Below are 26483 nucleotides of genomic sequence, written 5' to 3' on the forward strand. Positions count from 1 at the left end.
TGTGTTCAGTTGCTTTAGTCATGTCCAACCCTTCGCAACGCCATGGACTGTAGCCAACCAGGCTTCTCTGTCCACGGGGATTCTCCAGGCAGGAATACTGGAGTAGGTTGCCATCACCTCCTCCAGGGGATCTTCGTGACCCAGGAATCAAACCCATGTCTCTTACATCTCCTGCATTGACAGGCGTGTTCTTTACCACTAGCACCACCTGGGAAGCCCTACTGTCTTAATTAATGCTCCTCTGCATTTCTCTGTGGCCAGAAAGATTTACACAGAAACATGTGCATGGCACAGCTAGCAAGCGACACACTTATTGTGTATAGAAGTGAGGAAGGCCAGTTACAGCTGAAAGACTGACAACCCAAACTCATTTATGAGACAATTCTCAACACCTCTACTCACCTGAAAAGGTAGTGGCAGGTCAGGGTAGAAAGAAGTGGTCCTATATTGGGTAAAAGTTTGTGAGCTTAAGATATAGGTATCGATACAGATAAGGAGTATATTGTTTTCTAGAAGAAGAAGGAGTATATTGTTTTCTAAAACATATAACCATTTGGGGGGAACTTTCAGCTGATTTAGCATAAGTGGCCTCTGTGTCACCTGGGAGCTTGTTAGAAATGTAAATTCTTAGGCCCCCACCTGTGATGTATTGAATCAGAACCTGCTTTTCAACAAAAGCAGAATTTTAGGTGAATTTTATGCATATTAAGGGGCTTCCCTGGTGGATTTGTGGTAAGAAATCTGCCTGCAGCACAGGAAACAAGGGCCTGCGGGTTCAATCTGTGGCTTGGGAAGATGCCCTGGGAAAGGAAATGACTACCCACTCCAGTATTCTTGCCTGGGGAATCCCATGGACTGAGGAGCCTGGCGGGGTACAGTCCATGGGGTCACAAGAGTCAGACATGACTTAGCACCTAAACTACCACCACCACCGTACACATTAAAATTTGAGATGTGCTGCTTTTAAAAATATGTATGTTGGCCTGAGTCTCACTTCCCCAGAGATTCCAATTTAGTTGCTTTTTAATTAAGTATTTATGATTCTAATTTGTGGTGAAATTTGAGAACCACTGCCCTAGGAGAATATTATTGGCAATAATTATAGCAAGATGTGGCAAGCTCAGTGATAAAATGGGCATCCCCAAAGGATTGTGGAAATACAAAAGACAGGGGCTAACTGGGCTTGGGGGTTCAGCAGAGCTTCCTAGAGGAGGTGATGGGATTGGGATCATGTCTTAAGGGAAGAGCATGCGTTAGCCCACAGAGCAGAGGGAGAGTTGCCCAGACTTCCCAATTAACTGAATGCAGAAGCCAAGAGAGAGAAAGCAGGAGGTTCCAAAAGTCAGAGATTTCAAGATAGAACACTCAGGATTGTGAAAATGTCACTGATGCCAGCACAGCAAACAGAAAGAGGTGCATATTTTCTTGTTAATGGTTAAAGGAAAGAGTATTGGATTCTATGAAAAATCACTTAGATTATCTTTCAGTTCAGTTCAGCCGCTCAATCATGTCCGACTCTTTGCCACCCCATGGACTGCAGCACGGCAGGCTTCCCTGTGCATCACCAGCTCCCAGAGCCTACTCAGACTCATGTCCATTGAGTCGGTGATGCCATCCAACCATCTCATCCTCTGTCATCCTCTTCTCCTCCTGCCTTCGATCTTTCCCAGCATCAGGGTCTTTTCAAATGAGCCAGTAATTCGCATCAGGTGGCCAAAGTATTGAAGTTTCAGCTTCAGCATCAGTCCATCCAATGAACATTCAGTACTGATTTCCTTTAGGATAGAACGGTTGGATCGATCTCCTTGCAGTCCAAGGGACTCTCAAGAGTCTTCTCCAACACCACAATTCAAAAGCATCCATTCTTCAGTGCTCAGCTTTCTTTTTAGTCCAACTCTCACATGACTACTGGAAAAACCTTAGCTTTGAATAGATGGACCTTTGTTGGCAAAGTAATGTCTCTGCTTTTTAATATGCTGTCTAGGTTGGTCATATCTTTTCTTCCAAGGAGCAAGCATTTTTTAATTTCATGGCTACAGAAACCATCTGCAATGATTTTGGAGCCCCCGAAAATAAAGTCTGTCACTGTTTCCATTGTTTCCCTATCCCCATCTGTTTGCCATGAAGTGATCTTTGGCTGTATGTAAACTGAATAGAAAAATAAGAGAGAAGCATTGTAATTTTCCATTTTCAGAAAATTCCATGTCCTTCCTTTCAGCTTTACATAATATAGCAATTCCTTGATAATTGGTATATAGTCTAAAATTCAGTAAGAACATAGGTAGATATAGATTAGACTTTGAAGACATTGTTGTATTGTTATGCATTAATACAAAGATGAATATATTTAAAATCTCAGAACTATGCACATTTATAGGCAAAAAAATCACATATTATCATTAAACAACACACAGCAATCATTAACTCCCTTGTCTCCTCCATTTTATCCTTCACAGTGTTCTTAATCCTCTTCTTCCACACAACGTATTGGTAAAACTAGTCTCCATTAGAAGCTCTCAAGGTGCTTCTATTTTTAGTAGCATATCAGATCCATTTCTGTGGAATTTGATAAACTGTATATCTCATAGATATTTTCTGATGTTAGCTTTTTGGAAGTTAGTAAAGGTTCCCTTTGGGGGAGTTTATCCAAAAATTGATCCGCTGTGCTTTTTTAAATACCGTGAAAATGTGAGTTCTCTTTGAGGCTCTGACGTACAGGTCCTCCTAATATGCCTTTCTCTTGAGTCTTTAAAATTAATGTCTCCCCAATTCAACAAAGCCACTAGTCTTAGGATAATTAGACAGTAATGTTTTAATGGCCCATAGGAATAAAAGTTGTCAGACATATACACCTTTACAATTAGGAATGAAACATCATTTGTTCCTATAATTACATGGTCCAAATTCAATGAACATTAAGCAATATTTTATTCATTCAGAAAGACCATTTAAAAGATGCCATTATTAAGAGATTGCTTTCTTATATTATTATTATTTTTTTTGGAAGATCATAAGCTTAAGAGTAGAGACCTCCTGATACTAATTTGAAGGATGGTTTGGAGACTCATTAACCACTGTTGCTTGAACATCAGCATCATACTAAATCATCATCATAGCTAACAATTACTGAGTTTTGCTTTGTCTCAGACTCACTGCTAATGTCTCAGGTACACTCCTCACCAATGAGGTTCAACCTAATACCTAGATAATATTTATATCTCTGTTTTACAGAGGAGTAAACTAAGGCTCAGATAGGTCCACTGCTTTAGCGTGAAGTCTCCTACTGCTTGAACTTGGCAGTTGGCCTCTGTCTGACCTCACAGTTTCTGTGTTGTATCCCCGACCTTGTACATCCACTACATCAGAGAGCCATTTTGAGGCTCAAATGAAGAAACAGTCCTAGAACATGAACATGCTTTAGCATTCAGAGATTGCTCTCAATTCAATACCACAAATACCTACTGAGGACCTGAGGGGTGAAACCCAAGGGTAGAGAGGAAAGGGAAAAAAAATTAAAGACTACTTTTGAAGAGTTACACAGATGTGTTTGCATTATGATTACTTATATTCTTTCAATTTTTCTTGATTTTAATTTCCAGAACATATCAGTGTTATTCAAAATAGTTATATGTGAGCATTTTAAAATTAGATATGCTATTAGTGGTGTTTCTAATCATCATGATGAAAAAGTGACTTTTCTTTTTATTTCCCTTGATAACCTTCTCTAAACTTCTGTTCTGGTTCAGTCACCTGCAATAATCTTTTCTCCCCATGTCAGCACAAGTGCCTTGGGCACATCTTTATTCTTCATCATTTAAATTTAATGCTCAGAAATTTTTAACATTTTCATATTTCAACTGGTTAGTGTATTTAAGAAAACTTGCCTTCACTTGCTCCTTGGACGTACTTTTAAAAAATATTTCAAAAAGTAACTACCCAACTGCCCATAACTGGCAGTAATCTTCATTTTGTTTCCACTATCAGTGAACTGATTTCACTTTCTTTATGACAAAAGCCTTAATTTCTTATTTTATACTTAAGAAAATGTCCTTGGTAACAGCAATTCACTGAGTCCTGACCTTCCCTGTCTGCAGTCACTCACATGGAGAACAGAACAGTTAGAATGTCTGACCTTGGTCATAAAGCCAAAGGCAGTGTTTGGCTGCCTGGGTCACACCAACAGAGGGAAGTATGGAAAGCCAAACGAGAGCCCAATCCCTAATCCTGCAACTTCCATGCTATTATGCCCGTGGAATCCTATATCCTTCTGCTTATAATTCAATTTGTTGAAGAAAATGGAGGGATCAAGCTGAATAAAAGAGAGTTAAAGGTTCAAATCCTTTTTGTTCCCACTGAGCTATTTTCCCCTCCATGCTTTACAAACCAAACAGAACTAGAGGTTGTCAGAAGGTTACAGAGACTCTGCATGCTCATTATAACAAATCCCCCTGAATCTAGCCTATAGACATTGTTAAGTATTTCTTTATGCACCACCTTAACTTGTTTGTACTGTTATGGAACCATGTAAATATTTGATTTGCACCAGAGTTCTTCATTTTTTTTGTCATGTTATGGGCCCACTCCAGACACATAGCAGAATGGTAACATAAATGTAGAGAATGTCAACATCCCAGTTTACATGTCTTTTAGAATCAGAATTGCTAATTATCATTTTGATCGACTCATTTAAAAATCAGATAAAAATCCCTAACATATTGGTAGTCAACAGTCAATGGATTCCTAAACCACTGATTTTTTTCATTTCCATTGGCTTCCCTGGCTAACTCAGCTGATAAAGAATCTGCCTGTGATGCAGGAGACCCTGGTTCAATTCCTGGGTTGGGAGGATCTGCTGGAGAAAGGATAGGCTACCCACTCCAGTATTCTTGGGCTTCCCTGGTGACTGAACTGGTTAAGAATCTGCCTGCAATGCAGGAGACCTGGGTTCGATCCCTGAGTTGGGAAGATCCCCTGGAGAAGGGAACAGCTACCCACTCCACCTACCCACTCTGGCCTGGAGAATTCCATGGACTGTATAGTCCCTGGGGTTGCAAAGAGTCGGACACGACTGAGCAATTTTCACTAGTTCACTTCTCTCACATTGATTTGAATGACAGGTTTGGTGCATTATTTTAAATATGAAAAACTATGAATATATTGTAACCAGAAAAAAATTATGTATAGTGTCTTCCAGTTTTCTAGTCACAGAAAGTACATGTGCGCAAGAAAAAGGAGACATTTTAAAAGATTAAAATGTATACATGTGTGAAATATATGGATAAATATTTTAGGTGGATTGATGTGTTTCAGAAGACTTGAGGGCAGTAATGAAAGCATAACAAAAACCCTGAAATATCAGTCTGGATGTGGGATTTAATGCTGACTAGAGGGAATGGAGATTGGAGTTAAGAAGACTGTTGAAGAAGCTATCTCAGTTATGGCATTTTCAAATAGATTTGGAGAGAAAATGCTTTTCATTCATTCAACAATTATTCACCGGAGACTGTGACGTTAATAGCATGGGCAGCGTGCCTATGTTTGATCCTTAGCAACACTGCGACTACTTGGGTAATATTGGGCGAGTTATTTAACTTCTCTCTGCCCTCCATTTCTTCAGCTGTTAAATGAGGGGAGTGATAAAGTTGTTGAGGTGAGGATTAATTAAGGCAATATACAGAAAGAGCTTAGAATGTGACCAGCATATCATACTCACTAGCAAGGATCTAGGGAAAGACCAGAGTAAGGAGGGAAACATCCTCTCAGTGCTATCAAGTGCATCTTCAGGGAACAGGAAAGGTGAAGAGAATGGACCCAAGGTGCCCAGGTGAGGGTGTCACTATTGTTTAGTCCCCTTCTCTAAAGTCAAGTATTATAGGCCAGAAGATGGGACCAGAGCAGCTAAGGCAGCCGCAAACACAACGCATCAACAGCGATTCAAAGTTCTCTTTGTTATCTCAAATAAACTAAAGATAACATTAGCACTACATTTTATGTAATTTGATGATCCTGGTGATTCTTGTAGATCCTCCTATTAAGGCTATTTCTCATTTCATTTTAAAAATCATTATTTAACACCACAGCTTGGAGTTTATATTATTTAAACTCCTGTGAAATGTTATAAAACTTCAATGTATCTAACAATCAAAAATGACTATTGCACTTAGGATATAATAATGTTTTAAATTGGAATTATAGTAGCTAAGTTGTTAAGTTGGATTTAATAACATGAGATCCTTATATTATTGAACCAAAGTTTATTATTGTGGGGAAATTACTTTTAATTATTTAATTACCCTTTTTAAGAACAACAAAACTTTTTAAACTTTGACCTTTAGTATATTGAGTACTGATTTATATTGGGTTCTAGGTCTGGTCTTTCAGTTAATACTTTAGATATTGTATTTAAACCGTTGACTATCCATATCTTTATAAACTCTGTAAGACCCTAAACTACATATCTCACCCATCTTTTTATCCTTAAAGATACCAAGCACAGGTTTTGCACATTGGAAACAAATATTACTTCAATTAAGCAGCAATGACCACAAAAGATAAAAACCTGCCATATTTTCTAAAAACTTCCTACCAACTTATTGGTGTGGGTGATTTGATATGGATATCGGTGATAGTGTTTTGAGTTGTTGACAACTGAAAATCTAGTCTTTAAAGTTCAAGGATATGTTAGGTAGTAAATATTTAAACCAAATTCATTGTGAAAGTCTTTCCATAGAAACTATTTCTAAAAATTTCACATCAAAATGACACAGGTATTTATACTAGAAGAAAATGCAAGCTTCCTTAGTAGAAACCAGACATTAAAGATAACACAGTTGTATGTACATCTAAAAGGAAAGATAAAAATGAAAATACATAACAAATAATACTGTATCATAAAAGTTGGTTCCTTTAAGACTTTTACAAATGAAAAGCCAGACACTATTTAGGATCTCACAGAAGAAAGTTTGGAACAAATGAGAAAAAGCCGGGGTTCTCTAATAGAAAAAAATATTTTCCTGAAACTCCTAAGAAGCTACACTGTGCAGACGACTCCAGTGCTCAGTGAAAGAAAAATTATTTAAGACCTAAGAATGTTGATTACAGTGATCCACAAAAAATCAGCTATAGAGAAAAATGGAATAACAGAGGGAGAGAAAAATTCTGTATAATGACTAATTCTTTTTTTTTTTACCAACTATATATTCTTCTAATCAACATATTTTGAGTTCTCACAGGAAAAATAATCATTTCTGAAAAATAATCTCATAACTCTTTCTACTATTTATAAGTACAATTCAGAAGCAAAACTTGAAAGAGAAGATGCCAAGAAAGTTCTGCTTTAAAACAGTTATGTAAAACTTTAGCATGCTTTATTGTTTTCTTTTCATTAGTTGTGAAGCTTAAGAATCTGGCTCATTTACATAATCTATATCCTAGCATTGTTTCTTTTTTGTTTTCCCAGTGAAGATAAATACCTCCAGGAAGCAAACTTTCCCTTCAGAAATCAAATTAAGCCATTTTTATACCTGCATATTCTCTAAGTTTAAGATTACTGCCAAATAAAAGTGTTTAAAAAAATTTTTTTAAGAAATCAATAAAGTAGAGTAGGTTATAAGAAGTTACTTTATCATCCATTTTATCTTGAGTGTTCTATCTACTCTCCCAACTCTACATATTCTGTGAAAAGAAGAAATCGGAGGAACCGTTTACCTTGTACAAAAGCTATGATCTTGACAATTACCAATCTATCTGCCTCTTAGGAGGAAATATGATTTCAAAATCAAATCAAGAAAATTAGGTGACTTGAGCAGACTTGAGTAGCAGTACTTTAATTTTGTCTCCTTTCCAACAGACTGGACATCATGCTACTTAAGTTTTAAAATGATAATGAGGCAGGCACAATTTTTACCACAATTCAAACCATCAAGTAACTGCAAAGAAGCGGGGGGAGGGTGCTATATAGGGAGTGACAGGACAGAAAATGAAACACAAGATCATCCCCTGGCAGGTGAAGAGGAATCTTAGATGGTTTTTCAGCAGAATCTTATTGCAAGAAATTTGTCATGAGACAAGAGCAATGATAATACTTTTCCACATTTTATCAAGCACTACCGTTTACGAACTACTCTATATGTACGGCATTCCTCGTGATCTGAGCACTGTTCCAGTTGAATATGATTCAATCCTTTTGGGTGTGAGACGTTAAGAGACCACACACAGCTCCACTGCCAACAGAGTGCCAGAGGTGGGGATGGAGTTCAGATCTTTGATGTGATTTAGTATAGTGCTCTTCCCTTAAAACACATTATTACCTTGTTAAAGTAGTAGAGGGTATTTCAGGCATGGTGGGCAAATAGAACGGTAGCACAAGGGCTTAGGAGTTAGAGCACTGAGTTTTGTTATTCTGTCACTAAGTCATGTCCAACTCTTTGGGACCCCATGGACTGCAGCACATCAGGCTCCCCTGTCTTTCACTATCTCCCAGGGCTTGCCCAAATTCATGTCCACTGAGTCAGTGATGCTATCCAACCATCTTATTCTCTGTTGCCTACTTCTCTTCCTGCCCTCAATCTTTCCCAGGACCATGGTCTTTTCCAATAAGTCAGCTCTTCCCATCAGGTAGCCAAAGTATTGGAGCTTCAGCTTCAGCATCAGTCCTTCCAATGAATATTCAGGATTGATTTCCTTTAGGATTGACTGGTTTGATCTTCTTGCAGTCCAAGGAACTCTTAAGAGTCTTCTCCAGCACCACAATTCAAAAGCATCAATCCTTTGATCTTCAGCCTTCTTTATGGTCTAACTCTCATATCCATACTTGACTACTGGAATACCCATAGCTTCGACTATACAGACGTTTGTCGGCAAAGTGATGTCACTGTACTGAGTTTAGGGCACAGACATCACTGTGAGAACGCTGTTTCTAGAAAAGAACAACATAGTTCCTATGATAGTTTCTTTTGTTAGATTGTGGGAATTATCTTTCTGAACTGACTGGCCTATTTTATGCACTGTTTGTGAGTTACACCAGTATAGAATTGCTATTCAGTATATCATAACTTAATCTCCAAATTCAGTAAATGCACACTGGATTCATGCAAAGCTATTAAGGAAAGCAGTGAAATTGGAACCCATCTTAGAATCTAGTTCTTAAGGAAGCAGTTGGAGGTCACTGTCTATTTCCCTTGCAAATGTTCCTTGGCCTCTAGCCCACATTACTTCTGGATGATCCTGATATGGCCATCCAGATTGGACACATTTCTTTTTCACTGATTGTTTCCTAGTTATTCCCTTAAAGCAAAAAACAGAAACAGAAAACAAAGCTATTCAGATTGTTTAAGAATTTATAAGCTGTTCCCCTGCAAGAAAAACTAAAGCTAATAAATGAACTCATAATTTTTTCTCCTAGAATTGCTCACTATTATTTCTTCACTGTATGAGTGGGTTACAGAATTCAATTTAATCATCATTTGTTGGACATGTACAGGATGCTTGGGAGTTATGAATTTGAATGAGAAATAATCTCTCCCTAAAGCAAACTACTTGTTTTTTAAAGAGATGGCTTTAACTTTTTAGATCCTAAGTAAGAGTCAACATAACTATATTATATCCAATATGTTTTTTACCTTTGAGGAAAAACACATTTAGGGAAAAGTCCATTAGCTAGTGAGGAATAGAATTTTTTAAAAATTTCTGCTGCTTGAATCATCATGTCTCAAATGTCTGCTTTTATTAATATTTTCTTCCAAAGTCTATTTGTCAGGAAAAGAAGGTGAGAGGGAGCAGACGGAGTGTATATGTGTATGTGTGTCCTTAGATTTGACAATTACTGAAGAGAGTACACCTAAAGGCAAAAAGTTGGATTGTAACTAGTGAGTTACAATGCCTTACTAAATCAATTTTCGACTGGGCATCTGGCTCTCAGCTTGATTTACCACTGGCTTTTTGAAAATGAAAATGTTAGACTAAACAGGAGCTGAGACTAATGTCTCAGTCTGCCAAAGACCTTGGACTTCCAGAGCCAAGCAAAAGGCAGTAAACAACGCCTTTTTGGGAAAATAACTGCATGCAGTGAAGAAACCAAAATGCATTTGTTTAATTGATAAATCCCAAATGAACAACAACATCTATCACAGTTTATATCATTTGTGCCAATAGAATTTACAAATAACTTAGCCTGGGGTCTCTTATAGTAAATATAATGGATCCAATAGTGTTTATAATTACAGTAGGGAGTGCTGACTGGTAGTATGCTCTGTTGTGAGTGAACAGGCAGATCTTGGTAAACTCCCTGGGTCTGCTGTTAACTTTGGATAAATTACTTAACCTCCCTGAATGAAGTTTCTCTGTAAAATAGAGAAAATAAAGCTTATCTCCTGGAGTGATATTGAGTATTAATTGATTAACAAATGAAGCACTCCTGCAGTTCAGTTTCAGTTCAGTTGCTCAGTCGTGTCTGACTCTTTGCAACCCCATGAAGCGCAGCATGCCAGGCCTCCCTGTCCGTCACCAGCTCCCAGAGTCCACCCAAACCCATGTCCATTGAGTTGGTGATGCCATCCAACCATCTCATCCTCTGTCGTCTCCGTCTCCTCCTGCCCTCAATCTTTCCCAGCATCAGGGTCTTTTCCAATGAGTCAGCTCTTCACATCAGGTGGCCAAAGTATTGGAGTTTCAGCTTCAACATCAGTCCTTCCAATGAACACCCAGGACTGATTTCCTTTAGGATGAACTGGTTGGATCTCCTTGCAGTCCAAGGGACTCTCGAGAGTCTTCTACATCAACACAGTTCAAAAGCATCAGTTCTCCTGCAGTACCTAACACATAGTAAGTGTTCACCAAGGATTAGTTTTCTTCCTTCTTTACTAAAATTCTTGAAGGACCATCTGCAGTTCCAGCTCACCTTGAATTTCAAAGATAAAGAACTACCTTAGTTTGCTATTACCACTGTAATGAATGATCACAAACTTAATAGCTTAAAATAGTACAAGTTTATTATCTTATAGCTTTGGAGGTCAAAAGTCTGCAATAGGTTTCACTAGGCCACAATCAAGATGCCTGCAAGATCTCTTTCTGGAGGCTATAGGGGAGGATCTGTTATCTCCTTGCTTTTTTGAGCTTCTAGATGCTGTCTGGTCTACTTGGTTCATGGAGACCTCCTTTCCTCCATCTTCAAAGACAGCAGCATAGCATCTTCATCTCTCTCTCCTCCTCCTCTCCATCATCACAGTTCCTTCTCTGATTCCAACTCTTCACTGCTTCTTACCCTTATAAGGACCCTGGTAATTACATTGAGCTCACCTGGATAATCCAGCCTAATCTTCCTATTTGAAAATCATCTTAATCACCCCTGTAAAGTATTTTTTGCCATGTAAGGTGACGTGACAGTCACTGGAAATTGGGACATGAACATCTTTGGGAGAGCCATTATTCTGCTTACCCGAACTATTATAGCACTAAAGTTTTGTTCATTTAATAGTTACTCTGGTACTTTTGACATTAAATTCAAGATATTGAGTGTAAAAGATAAATGTCAAGGGAGTTAATACATTTCTCCTGAGTTTAGATTTTAAATTCTTTTGCTTTTAGCACTTTTGTCAAAAATTCTCCTTCACATAACGCAAGGTCTGTTTCCGTGGTTATTAAATCTAACAAAAGATAAAAGATTGAATTGAATGGGGTCATATGGAAACTCTGCAAATGCAGAGCACTTCCTGATATTATATGAACATATTTTTAAAGTTACAGCATACAAAACGAGAAAAAATATAGAAGGATAAACAGATAGATAGATAGATATAGGATTCAATCAGTGGTTCTCAAAGGAAGCAATTTTGTCCCCTAGTGGACATTTGGCAATGTCTGGACATATTTTTGATGGTCACAACTTGAAAGGTGCCACAGGTATCCAATGGGGAGGGGCCAAGGATGCTGCTAAAATTTTATAATGCCCAGAATGGAGTTACCCAGCCCTAAATGTGAATAGTACAGAGGTCAAAAATCCTGAATTAGATAAATCTTTGTAACTTATTACTTAAAATATTGTTTGGTACAGAATAAATCTTTAATGAATGTCATAGTTCAGTTCAGTTCAGTTGCTCAGTTATGTCTGACTTTTTGTGATCCCATGGACTGCAGCATGGCAGGCCTCCCTGTCCATCAACAAATCCCGAGTTTACCCAAACTCATGTCCACTGAGTTGGTGACACCATCCCATCTCGTCCTTTGTCATCCCCTTCTCCTCCAGCCTTCAATCTTTCCCAGCATCAGGGTCTTTTCAAATGAGTTGGTTCTTTGCATCAGGTAGCCAAAGTATTCAAGTTTCAGCTTCAGCATCAGTCCTTCCAATGAATATTCAGGACTGATTTCCTTTAGGATGGACTGGTTGAATCTCCTTGCAGTCCAAGGGACTCTCAAGAGTCTTCTCCAACACCACAATTCAAAAGCATCAATTCTTCAGCATTCAGCTTTCTTTATAGTCCAACTCTCACATCCATACATGACTACTGGGAAAAGCCATAGCTTTGACTAGACGGACCTTTGTTGGTAAAGTAATGTCTCTGCTTTTTAATATGCTGTCTTGGTTAGTCATAGCTAGTTTTCTTCCAAGGAGCAAGCATCTTTTAATTTCATGGCTGCAGTCACCATCTACAGTGATTTTGGAGCCCAAAAAAGTGAAGTCTGTCACTGTTTCCACTGTTTCCCCATCTATTTGCCATAAAGTGATGGGACCGGATGCCATGATCTTAGTTTTCTGAATGTTAAGCTTTAAGCCAACTTTTTCACTCTCCTCTTTCACTTTCATCAAGAGGCTCTTTAGTTCTTCTTTGCTTTCTGCCATAAGGGTGGTGTCATCTGCATATCTGAGGTTACTGATATTTCTCCTGGCAATCTCGATTCCAGCTTGTGCTTCATCCAGTCCAGCTTTTCTCATGATGTACTCTGCATATAAGTTAAATAATCAGGGTGACAATATACAGCCTTGACATACTCCTTTCCTGATTTGGAACCAGTCTGTTGTTCCATGTCCTGTTCTAACTGTTGCTTCCTGACCTGCATAAAGATTTCTCAAGAGGCAGATCAGGTGGTCTGGTATTCCCATCTCTTTCAGAATTTTCCAGTTTGTTGTGATCTACACAGTCGAAGGCTTTGGCATAGTCAATAAAGCAGAAGTAGATGGTTTTCTGGAACTCTCTTGCATTTTTGATGATCCAATGGATGTTGGCAATTTGACCTCTGGTTCCTCTGCCTTTTCTAAATCCAGCTTGAACATCTGGAAGTTCATGGTTCACACACTTTTGAAGCCTGGCTTGGAGAATTTTGAGCATTACTTTGCTGGTGTGTGAGATGAGTGCAATTGTGCTGTAGTTTGAGCATTCTTTGGCATTGCCTTTCTTTGAGATTGGATTAGAAAGTGACATTTTCCAGTCCTGTGGCCACTGCTGAGTTTTCCAAATTTGCTGGCATATTGAGTTCAGCACTTCCACAGCATCATCTTTTAGGATTTTAAATAGCTCAACTGGAATTCCATTCATAGAATTGAATGTAAATATCCAGAGAAAATATTTATGTTGTAGGTAATAGACTAGACTATGGTGTCAAACTACCCTGACTCAAATCCTTCTCCTGTTGGTTGTATGATGCTGAGGAGTCACTGAACTCTTACCTTACCTCAGTTTCCTCATCAGTTGAGGTGATAGGAAGATGGTCGTAATGAGTAATAAATTATATAATCTATGTAACAAGTTACAGCACATTACTTGGCCCATAGTATGGGCTTCATAAATGTTTGCTATTATTATTTTCCCAAATCCTAGATAGACCCTTACCAAATGATTAATCAGATAAGAGAAAACTTAAAGATAAAATATTTTCTACCATTATAAAAGCCAATCACATTACTTATATAGAAGAATAGAATTTTTTCTGGTCATGATAAGAAGCAACATGGTATAGTAGAAAAAGAATATGGGATATGGAGGCAACCTGATCCTAAGTTTTGTCAGAGGAAGAGAGATTTCTAGATTCTTTTAGAACCCACTTAACAGATCAAGAGATAAGCCTGGGGACTTCCTTGGTGGTCCAGTGGTTAAGAGTCTGCCTTGCAATGCAGGAGACATGGGTTCAACCCCTGGTTGGAGAACTAAGATCTCACATGCCTCCAAGCAACTAAGCCCATACGCCATAAGTAGAGTATCCCTGCGCTGCAAAGAAAGATCCCATGTGACGCAACTAAGACCTGATATAGCCAAATAAATAAATATTTTTTTGAAAAAGTGAGAGTAGCTAGGCCAATTTAATAGAACTTGTGAATCCCATTTATAAATGTAATTACCAAAAATTATCAGTGCCAGACTCTGGGCTACAGGCCATTTGTCATTCTTCCTCCTCGGTTATCATCTCAGTTCTTATTGTGGAAATTGACACTTCCTCCCACCAAAACCTAAGTCCTGGGGTATTCTTGAAACCTGACCAGTCAATCCTAAAGGATCTCAATCCTGAATATTCACTGAAAGGACTGATGCTGAAGTCGAAACTTCAGTACTTTGACCACCTGATATGAAGAGCTGACTCATTGGAAAAGACCCTGAATCTGAAAAAGATTGAGGGCAGGAGGAGAAGGGGGTGACAGAGGATGAGATGGTTGGATAGCGTAATCCACTTAATGAACATGAGTTTGAGCAAACTCCAGGAGATAGTGAAAGACAGGGAAGGCTGGTGTGCTGCAGTCCATGGGGTCACAAAGAGTTGGACAAAACTTAGCAAGTGAACAATAAATTCTTGAAGCTGAGGGAGGGATTTCACATTCCTGGCTACTAAACACATGAAAACTCGCCCCTGTGTGTATCAAAGTTCATTTCTACTTCCCTGACACAGTGTATCTCAAGTCCAATAAAGAAGGCAGTAGGAAGGGGACTAAGTTTTGCCTGTTTCCCTTTGAGGCAATCATGTGGTGGGGGAGAACTCCTTTTATCTCCTGGGCTTCTCCAGGGAAAGAAAAGGGTAGATGATCTCATTGATGGTACCTACCAAGGACAAAGCAGTCCTATACCTAGGGTCACATTTGCCAAAGGCAACGGACAAGTGACAGTCAGACATTAGGGGGTATGCGATGCCAATGAGGCAAGCAGGGTGGGTATAATCACCTCAGACCCTGGAGAGCAGATCTGTGATTTCACTGGGGAAAACCATAGATGCCCCTGAGGAAAATGATGGATGAGAGCTACTGTCTAGGAACCAGTGGATCAGAGGCAGTACAGGACTGCCCTCAGTTCCAAAAGCCCCAAATTTCCCACTGATTTGGGCCATGTGGATCTCTCCTCTTCATACACTCAGACATCATCTTGGACTGAATCAGGAGCAAAGGGATAAAGCAGAAGCCAGAAAGACTAGGATTTATTTAAAAGAGTTATCTAAAGAGACTGCGTTATTGAATCAGGAGACTTTATTGGATTGCACTAAATTATTGACTGAATATTCAATCCAATATCGAGTTCCTAGTACTCAATGGGATTAGAGCTCGAGGGATAAGCTACTTAAAAAAAGAAAGAATAAGAAAGTTGCATCTTCCCATGCACATCTAAGTGCAGTGTGAGAAAATATGTGACCCTGCACCTCAAGGCAAGGGCGCTTCTATTTTATTTGACTTTACTGTTTTTATTACTCCAGGCACATACTCAAGGCCTCCTCTGATTTTCTCCCACACGGAGGCTTGAAACCATGCCACGTGCTCATGCTGGTTGCCAAGTCATTTTTCTCCCCTCAGTGATTCAGCCTTCTCCAAGAAGTCTTTCTAAACCATCAAAGAGCTAACATATGCCCTGACATCACCCTGTTCAACTCACAAGATCCCTCTGTGTTGCTCCGTATGTTTCCCTTACCTTGTAGTTGTTCAGCTGCTAAGTCATGTTCGACTCTTTGCCACCCCGTGGACTGCAGCATGCCAGGCTTTCCTGTCCTTCACTATGTCCCGGAGTTTGCTCAAACTCATATCCACTGAGTCGGTGATTATTTCTAACTAATACTTATTAACAATACTGAAGTGTCTAATTTCTGCTTTTATTCACTTTCTTTTACATAGCAGTCAGTATTTCCAAGCCTAATTTGAAAATGTATATATAGAAGGTAGATAATAGATGTTTTTTATCCATTGGCTTTTGTAGCTCTTCAGGCCAGTAAGTGTTTTAAAATGGTCATGGTTGACAGTTAAATTTTATTTTAGTAGAACAGTGTTTCTGTGAAATGGAGCGTTTTCCATTCATTTTCCATCAGCTTCAGCAACAGGATGATACTCGAAATATGGTTGCATAAAATCTTGAAGCTTCTTCACCCTTAACAGATAACTTCTGTCTCGGCTCTTACAATGTTTGAGGTGCTCAAGGGACTACCTTTTCAACAAATCCAGTACAGGTTTGTTTTATTATTGAGGTTTAATTGGTTATTAAATAAAATATTTTATATCTAAGGTGATATAAAGAAATCTGCTCTTTTCAACAAATCCTGTACAGGTTGGTTTTATTATTGAAGTTTAATTGGTTATTAAATAAAATATTTTATATCTAAGGTGGTAACTTGAATCCTCTCTCGGATGCTCAGATTAGATAATGTGCTTAGTGTTTGGTTGTTGCTGTTGTTTATCACTAATTATGTCCAACTCTTCTTATGACCCCATGGACTGTAGCCCACCAGGCTCCTCTGTCCATGGGATTCTCCAGGCAAGAATACTGAAGTAGGTTGCCATTTCCTTCTCCAGGGGATCTTCCTGACCCAGGGATCTCCTGCATTGGCAGGCAGATTCTTTACCACTGAGCCATCTGGGAAACCCTAGTTGCTAATTTATCTGGCAACTTCAAGAACATATATTCTTGATACATAGAATTATCCTAAAATCAAGTGAGAAAGCAGGTGGAAGATACTAAGATTTATTGATTATCTTCTATGTTTCATTGATTATTGATATTTTATCCAATTTTATCTTTATAAATTTCATTCTTTCTTTCTTTGTAATCATTCATTGTTGAAGATCTATAGTGTGCCAATATGTCAGGTGCTGAGAACACAGAAGTGAACCAGACTGGTTTGGTGTCTTTTTTCATGAAATTTGCAATCTAGTTGTTTGCTGACTGAAACATGAAAATAGCTGTGAAATTCTCAAGAAAAACAAAAAAAATCAAGACTGTGCTGACGGCTAACTAGGGAAGAAACCGGGAGACTCTAGGAGGAGACTATAACTTAGACTAGCCACTTAGGGAAGACTTCCTTGTGGAGATCAAGATTACAAACACCTGATGTATGAATTGTTTAAGTTCATCTAATTGCAGAAAGGAAAAAGAGATGCACAAGATGTGTGGGAGAGCCTCCTTGCATTAGCCCAAGGAGGAATGGTGGTGACTTGGACCAGGGTGGCACAAGTAGGTGGCGAGTCCCCCGAAGGAGGAAATGGCATCCCACTCCAGTGTTCCTGCCTGGGAAATCCCGTGGACAGAGGAGCCTGGCGAGTTACAGTCCACGGTGGTCACAAAAGTCAGACAACCTAGCAAGTAAACCACCACCACAAGGTGGTGAGTCAAGATATAGGCAAGAGGTAGGATTGACAGGAGTTGGGGCTTCCCTGGTGGCTCAGAGGTTAAAGCGTCTGCCTCCAACGCGGGAGACCCGGGTTCGATCCTTGGGTTGGGAAGATCCCCTGTAGAAGGAAATGGTAACCCACTCCAGTATTCTTGCCTGGAGAATCTAATGGACGGGGGAACCTGGTAGGCTACAGTCCACGGGGTCGCAAAGTGTCGGACACGACTGAATGACTTCACCTTCACTTTCAGGGGTCTAATGAAAGACAGAGACAGAAGGGAAGGTTTAGGGTGACTCTGGTAGTGCTTCTGATTTTGGTGTAAATGTGAAGTATTCAACAGGTGGACTTTGAAGGTGAAAAGGCTTGTGTCTGAATTCTGACTTTCCTACTGATCAACTAAATTAATTAGATTATCGTAGTAGTCATGCTGGTCATCTTTAAGACAAAACTCAAAATAACTAACTTTGCCAGGTAGTCCTCCTCTCCTTGTCCCTTAAATGTGGATATTCCTTAGGTCCTTGTCTTCCCTCATTTCACATACTCTCTCTAAATGAGATTATCCATCTATTTTCATAGATTCAACTATTATCTATATGCCATTAATGTCCAAATCTCTATATAACCCCAGAGCAGACATTTTCTTGAGATCCAGAGTTACAGATACAGCTAATTCCCAGGCAAGTATCTTGGACAACTTACACTCAGTACTTCCCAACTGACTTCATCACCTCTCAAAAACCATTCTTCTTTATTTATTTATTTTTGAGTATTGTCTTAAAGATGGACAGCATGACTACTACAGTAATCTGATTAATTTAGTTCATCAGTAGGAAAGTCAGAATTCAGGCACAAGCCTTTTCGCCTTCAAAATCCACCTGTTGAATACTTCATATTTATGATGAAAGAGGGCAGGAGGAAAAGGGGGCCACAGTGGATAAGATGTTTGAATAGCATCACTGACTCAATGGACATGAGTTTGAGCAAACTCCAGGAGATAGTGAAGGACAGGGAAGCCTGGTGTGCTGCAGTTCATGGGGTCACAAAAGAGCCGGACACAACTTAGCAACTGAGCAACTAAATGATGTAAGAATAATTTATTAAAGCATATCTCTGAGCTAGGCCTTCTGTTAACCATTTTACATATATTGTTTTATTAATTTTCGGAGCAACCTACCTGTAATCTAAGTATCAGTATTATTCTTATGTGGATGAGAAAAAGACTTGGAGAAATTAACTAAGTTCCCCAAAGTTATACAACTACTACATAGCATGACTATACCCATCGCTTTCCTTTGCCCAAGATCTTGCTTGCTTTTAACATTAGTACTAGTGCTTGAGCACTCATCAGAATTACCGAAGGGCTTCTTGAAACACAGACTGCTGAGCAACACCCTTTGAGTTTCTGATTCTGGTGGCAGATGAGGTCTGAGATCTTGCATGGCTAACTAGTTCCAGCAGCCCACCACAATAATACCGGGTGGCCAAAAAGTTCATTCATAACATCTTATAGAAAAACCCAAATGAAATTTTGGCCACCCAATATTCTGCCATCAGCATTTTAACTTGTAAAAGAATCATCAGATTATAAATTAGTTAACTCATACTAACCACTAACATCCTAATACAGTACTATTAAAATATGTTGATAATATAAAATTTTATTAAAAGATTTTTTGCCTATCTAATCCTATGGTCTTTAAAACAGAATCCACTCCTAATCCCTGTCATGGACTTCAAGAAATTACTTCCAGACATAAACTCTATCTAACAAGCTCTTCACAATTTTTACAACATTAAGTGTATTTATTAGCATTATGTATATGTGCATTATGTCAAGATATGTATATGTATACATATACATATTGAATTCAGTTAAGCTTCAATTTGTCCTAACTTGATTTGTAAATTTATTTTCCTAATTTAAAATATTATTCAGTCTGTTTAGCACAAAGGCGGTCTCCCCGCTGCAAATCCAGTTTCTGCACTTCAGTCCCAATCAGACATCTTTTAACCATGTTCTCTAATTCTTGTATATCTCAGATTAGCACTCATTCCATCTCTTAAAGGGCTGCATTACTTTCTATGAGCATATTAGTCATAACCCAATTTTTTATTTTAGCAAAAAAAAAAAAAAAAAGATCACACAATTCCTTCCCCTGTTAAGGTATTTTCAGATGTGTTATGTAGGTATGCTTCTGTTTAAACTATTCTTTCTTGTCTCAGTGATGCTTAGAAAATTCAGTTTAGTTACTGACTTAGACAAGTGACTCAGTGACACATAGGTAAGGGGAAGGAGGGAGCAGCATTAACTAGCTCCATAAACCACTAAAAATCTGTACAACTAGTGTCACACCTTTGAATTAGAGTCAAAATCAAGTTGGGAGGTAGTACATATAGCAGGTAAAAAGATACTGGCACTGCTTTGGTGATGCCTGCCATGGGGTCACATCTGTAACACCAAATTCCTGTATTTACTTATTAAGGTACTACACTTAAAAAAAATGACAGAGCTTCCCTGGTGGTCCGGTGGTTAAGAATCCACCTGCCAGTGCAGGGACACCAGTTCGATCCCTGGTCCAGGAAGATTCCTCATGCTGCAAGGCAATGAAGCCCCCTTGCCACAACTACTGAAGTCTGAACACCTAGGGCCCATGCTCCACAAGAGAAGCCACTGCAATGAGAAGCCTACTCGAAGGTAGCCCCCACTCACTGCAACTAGAAAACTAGCAGTGAAGACCCAGGGAAAACGAAAAGTTAAATAAATAAATAATTTTTTAAAAAACTTTATTATTTTTAAAAATAATGATGATGATAAATCAACAGAAAAACAAGCAAAGACCAAGAGCTCCTCCTGAAACAAAATGCTCCAGGTACAGTGGTAAAAACTCCTGAGAGCCCCAGATGAAATGTGACTTTCTGAGGAAAGTGGATAATTTTTACTTGATGGTGAATCGTTAAAAGTGAACCAGATGATTAAACTTAATGGAACAGCCACATTAAACTGAAATTAGTAAAAAACATGCCTCAGGCAGCCTACAACCTTTTATTTGTTGTTGTTTAACTTCTGCCTTTTACAGTGGCCGTGATGAATGACATCACAAAAGAAAAAAATCCAATTAAATTCTAAGAGCTCAATAAACCCCTAATGTCTGCTTGTCACCACCACTTTCACTTGCACTGATGTCTTATGTTTCCTCTTCTCCCCAAGAAGAGAAAAAAAGAACTGGCCCCAGGGGGGTTCAACAGAAACGGAGCTGAGTAAAGAAAGAGCACACTAAAGCTTCCGGAAGTTTCTATTCTGTGCACTTCATCAGATGCAGACACTGTGCTGGAAGAAGGGTGAAGTTAAATTGTTTTATTATCATATGATGCCTTTGTGAAGAGGTGCATTTTCCCACTAGTTTTCAAATGTTGATAAATCAGAAGTGGAATCTGCCGAGCAATCCCTGTTCACACTCTTAGTTGGCATCTCCGCTGCCCTTTTATAGTGTCCTGGTGTTTGTTCTATAAGTCATCAAAATGGTGTCTCCTGACAGCTAAAAATAAGTTTCTGATTACTTTTACCTGAATAAATCTTGTGACCAGATATGGTATTCACCTACTAAGTGTGCAGCGATTACATATTGAAAGTGATGAAAGAACCAGTCGAGGGGAGTCTATAATCTAGCGGAATGCAGAATATAATAAATCATATGGAAAGATAACAGTTGCCACTTGGTAGAAGAATACTGGCTTTTGATAACAGATTTTACCTGAGCGATACCGTATGTTTATTAAATGGGGTTTTCAAAGTCCTCAGAAAAAGTTCTCAAAGTCAAAATAAAAGCAAAAACCTGTTTATTATTAAGTAAGAGCTAATAATAGTAACAGTGTCTTAAATTTGGAAGACACTTTATAAACACATGTTTTTATCCCATGTTTATGTAGGAATTAACATAGTATTTGTATATAGTCTTTAAATAGTGCTTCATGGCAGCCTTGTCCTGTAGCTCCATTATCTTCATTTTCTGATGAGGATCCTGGTGCTGGGAGGTTAACTGACTCTTGAAGGATCTCACATTTGATGAGTGAGAGGATGTGCAAGAGCCACACACAGTTCTCCTGGTATGGTGCTCCCTGCACTGTGCCAGGCTGCTGACCATGGCTGCCCCAGAGCCAGATCCAGTGGGCAATGACATTGGTTTCGTTACTCATGAGATAATGAAATAGCTTTTTAAGAGCTCTCTTCAGTCATTAGAATTTGACGATGGAGAGTTAAAACTTTCCCCAGTGGCTCTTTCTGTGTAATCAGGGTTTCAACGTTTTCTTAGCATATCACATTACACAAATCATGGTGTTCACTTGTTTTACATTTCTTATTGCGTTTGTCTCACTTCTAAGCAATTTCCTCCCCATTCGCATTTATCTTGCATTATTTCTGTCAAATTGCTTTCAAGGCTACAAATTGCATGAATAATATTCTCTTCCTCAAACTTTGCTATTAACTAGCAGTAGCTGTGAGGTGTTGGACACAGTTTATCTCTCAAAATGAGGTGGTTGCGCAGAATAATCTATAAGTCTCTTCTTGCACTCAAAGTCTAATCTGACTCTCACACGATCTGTGTGATTTGGGAAACTCTGTGTACTCTAGAGCCTCAGTTTCTTGACTCTGCAATGATGCATTAAATTAGCTCATGTTTCCCAAAATGAGTTTCTTGGAAATCTGTTTTGGGGAACATCAGTATGGATCACACCCAAAAAGGATTCATAAGCAAAGAAAGTTCAGGAAAACCAGGTCAAATAATGTTTAGTACAGTTTGGGACTGTAGGTACTTATAGCCTTTCTTAAATTAATGGGCAGTGGGAGATTCTAAGAAAGAAGCAGAATATGAAGTATTTCTCAAAATTATTGGGCCACAGAACCTTTTTTTCTCAGCATTTTATATAAATGATTTTCCATGGGACATACTTATATAAAGTCTGGGTTGCATGTTTTTAAGTCCCCCTTTTGCCCTGAGATTCTATTTTCAAATATGTTTGTAGAAGTTCCTCTGAATATTCCATGCAGTGTTAATCAAGAGAACACAGAGTTGGTTTGCTTGTTGCTGTTGTTGCCATTACTATTGTTAACATAGCTGATGCTCCACTTAGATGGAATTGAAATAAGGTAGAGATTGTTACCAAACAGAATTTGGGTCTGCTCAACTGCTGAACGGCAAAGCCAATCTACTGACTCCAGGTTGTAATGAAGGAAAGTACAGCATGTATTGTAGGCACCAAGCAAGGAGAGTGGGTAGCTCATGCTCAAAAGACCCAGACTCCCTGATAGCTTTTAGGAAGGGGTTTTTAAAGGCAACATTTGGCATGAGAATTGCTGCTTATGGACCTTCTTCTGACTGGTTGATGGTAAGGTAACAGGGTAATGTTTCAGGAATCATAACCATCAACCTTCTGGTTTCAAACAATCTGGGGTCTACATGCTTGTGGTAGCATGTAAATCACCGTCCTCCACCTTGTGTGGGGGGCTTAGTTTCTGTAGAACTCAAAATATTTGTCAGATTGTTATGTATATCTCTTAGGACTGTGTATAACTATCTTATACACAGAGTGATAAGACTATCTTATCACTGAATGATTTGCTTTTCCTTTGTTTGTGCATTCCCTCACTTCCCTAATTAGTAACTGCTTGAGTCTGCTCTTTGGAACTCAGGCAAGGCCCAGGAGACTAAAGCCTTTTTCTACAAACAAGAAAGAACAAACACAGAAGGGCTTTTATACCCAGGAGGACCTCACAGGGTCCTCACAGGTTTCAGGATTAGCAGCCTTCCTATGAATGCTAACCTTTCTGTATGTATACTTACAACTGAGGTCTGAAAAAAGTTCTTGATAAAAAGCACTTTTTGAAAAAATTTGTGAATAGCCTTAGATTATCAGAAGACCTGTGAGATACTGCCCAAAGTCTTGCTGAGGTGGGAAAAAGGGAACTAAAGAAACAGCAGGGAAGTCAATGCAGTGGAAATGAAATTCAGAATAAGTAACATGGGCTACATTTTCAAGTTAAAATCGTCCTCTTCCCTTTAGTTGTGTCTTTATGTTCATTAGCTCAACCCTTTACCCAGGCCCATGTCGCTGGCTGTTTCTCTTATCAGAGCTTCTGCTTGACTGCCTTCAGGAGCAGAGAACCCACTACTTCATAAGGCAGATTACTCAATTTTAGGCTGACTCTAATTTTTAGAAGGTCCTTTCCCATATTACACTAAAATACACTGAAGTGTCCTTGGGCATTTTTCTATTGTTCTGGCCTGTATTTTTTGATTCTTCAAAATGAAGATTACTAAACTTTACACGAATTCCAGTTCTGGAAATTTCTGTGATTATAAGGAAACATGCTCATTAACAAATGGCATTTACTATTGAGGATTTCAATAAACAGTAAAAGAAAAAAATCTGCAACGCTTAGAAAGACTTGAATGAAAGTTAACATTGCATTGCATCATAAAGACAAACAGTTTAGGATCACATGCTTGACTTTTACTTTCTTTAATTTTTTTTTTCTACACTAGTTACATTCAGACCAGGATAGAGGAGATGGATCACTTAAATATATCCTTTCAGGAGATGGAGCAGGAGATCTCTTCATTATCAATGAAAACACAGGGGACATACAGGCCACAAAGAGGCTGGACAGGGAAGAAAAACCTGTTTACATACTTCGAGCTCAGGCTATAAACAGAAAAACAGGGAGACCCGTGGAGCCCGAGTCTGAATTCATCATCAAGATCCATGACATCAATGACAATGAACCAATATTCACCAAGGAGATTTACACGGCCACTGTTCCCGAAATGTCTGATGTCGGTAAGTGAGATGTGATTCAATTGTTTCCTATAGTAGTACATCAACTGAATCAGGAATCCTATGAGTGAAATTTGCTGAAGTGAATGAACTTGGCTGCTACATTCTAGATGCACTGTGTTTCAAACAATCCATTTGGTCCTTTTTGGAAGTGGACCAGTGTCTCCTGAGATTAGTCTTATTATTTTTAAGAAAACAACATTTCCTCTAGTGATTAGGGAATGAAAAGTGGCAGAGTGAGAAGGGCAGGGAGAAGGAGAGATCATTTCATTTGTTTCCTCTCCCACTTTAAATGTCCACTTTATTTCTTGATAGCCCTCTCTATTTCTTTTAGCCCATAGTAGAATTGGGCATTAGGTAAGGATCTCCCCAGTGGAAAACAAAAGCCCTGAGTTTACAGTTCAGACTGAAGAGTAATTATATTTGAGAAAGAGACTCAAAGAAAACTTTTTTAAAAATCCATCAAAAATATGCAGATGATGTCTATGGGATATATTCTTTACTAAGTGGTGAAAATTAAGACTTTCATAACATTAATATGGTTAGTTAATACTCTGTGCATAATTCTACTACCAATTTTAATGTGTGCATTTAGTTTACTTAGATTGGGAAAATGTGAATTTTTCTTAAATTAAGAAAAAAATCCTACTGACATCATTGTTAACCACATTAAAACACTTCAGGAGAGACAGTGACAAATTTTCAACTACTGTGTAAAGGGTTATTTTAAGTTTCACTCAGTGTCAAGTTCAAAAGGGCTAGATTACATAATAAAAACATTTCCATCATTCTGTGAGTCAGATATCAAGGATATTTCAGTTCACAGTTCCAAGACTTGAACAATAGCTAATATACAGAAATGATTATAAAACATCCAAATTTTTCTCATGAAGAAGTTGCTCATCTCATTACTTGAAGTCACTTTATTTTGTTAGAAAAATCACAAATCATCACCAAAGTGGAGGATTAGAATTCTTTTACACAGAAGATTTGTTAGGAAAAAAATATTTTTCCTCTGTGTGGTAAAGGGCAAAAAGAATTAATGAAAGACTGTCTGATCATCAGCACCATGCAGAGCAGCTATATAGCCAGATGTGAAAAATGTGACTGTACAATATAAGGGGCACCATTTGCTTCTTAAGCCATTATAGAGTTAAATATGCTTTATAAGTATTTGGGGGATACCTGGCAATAACAGGTCTTGAGGAAAAGAAGGCTTTTTCCAATTTGCACACAGGCACAGTTACGTTGATATTCATCATTATCATAAATTAACATGTCATTATTGTGATAATAAAGGGATCCTAAAGGAATCACATAAAGGTAGTGGGGCAGCAACAAGGTGGTATATATGGACTTTGGTATCAAATAGACCAGAGTTTGAAACTATCACTACTAATAAGCAACTATGTGGCCTTAGGTGAATAAACAACTTGATGTCTCTGACCCTCCAGTTTCATATCTATAAAAAAGAAATAATAAACATCAACTCCTAAATCCCTATCATAAGAATGAAAGGAAAAAACAAGTGCACAACCCCAAGTACCACACCAGCAACTAACAGGCATTCAAAATATCCAGATAATCATATTCTAAAAGCAATCAAATTTTGCATTGATGTCAAGTAAGAACACAGGTGTTTGTTGACTTCTACTATTAATTCTCACTCTAAAATCTTATGCTTTCTGGGCTTCTCTGGTGGCTCAGTGGTAAAGAATCTGCCTGACAATGCAAGACACACAAGTTTGATCCCTTACCCAGGAAGATCCCACATGCCAGAAAAAATAAATAAATAAATAAAATCTTATGCTTTCATTCTTCCCTCATTCCTTGCTAAATTACAAGGATGGATGCTCTATCTCATGCATCAACATGCTCCATCCAAGAGTATGCCACCCTAAGAGAGTATAGTGTATTAGTTCAATAAATAGAATTGGTTAGATATTATAAAAGCAAGATGAAAATTCCAGTATTCCTTAACTGTGACTTCCCTACCCTGTTCATGGACAGTAGAATTCTATCAGTATGTTTACTCTGTCTAATATGAATACCAAAATTCATCCATAAAATTATCTTATTCAGAGGG

The 26483-nt window shown here is 38.4% G+C and overlaps 1 protein-coding gene across 2 annotated transcripts in view; it reads left to right on the plus strand.

Annotated features, from left to right (window-relative positions):
* Positions 1 to 26483, plus strand: part of CDH6 (cadherin 6) — a 136648-nt gene that overhangs the window by 81777 nt on the left and 28388 nt on the right. For both annotated transcript variants that reach the window (XM_070476524.1, XM_070476525.1), the window contains exon 3: positions 24106 to 24400. In XM_070476524.1, the coding sequence (XP_070332625.1) occupies positions 24106 to 24400 (295 nt within the window). The remainder of the gene's footprint in view (positions 1 to 24105; positions 24401 to 26483) is intronic.

This window comes from Odocoileus virginianus, chromosome 14 (assembly GCF_023699985.2).
Source record: "Odocoileus virginianus isolate 20LAN1187 ecotype Illinois chromosome 14, Ovbor_1.2, whole genome shotgun sequence".
NCBI lineage: Eukaryota > Metazoa > Chordata > Mammalia > Artiodactyla > Cervidae > Odocoileus > Odocoileus virginianus.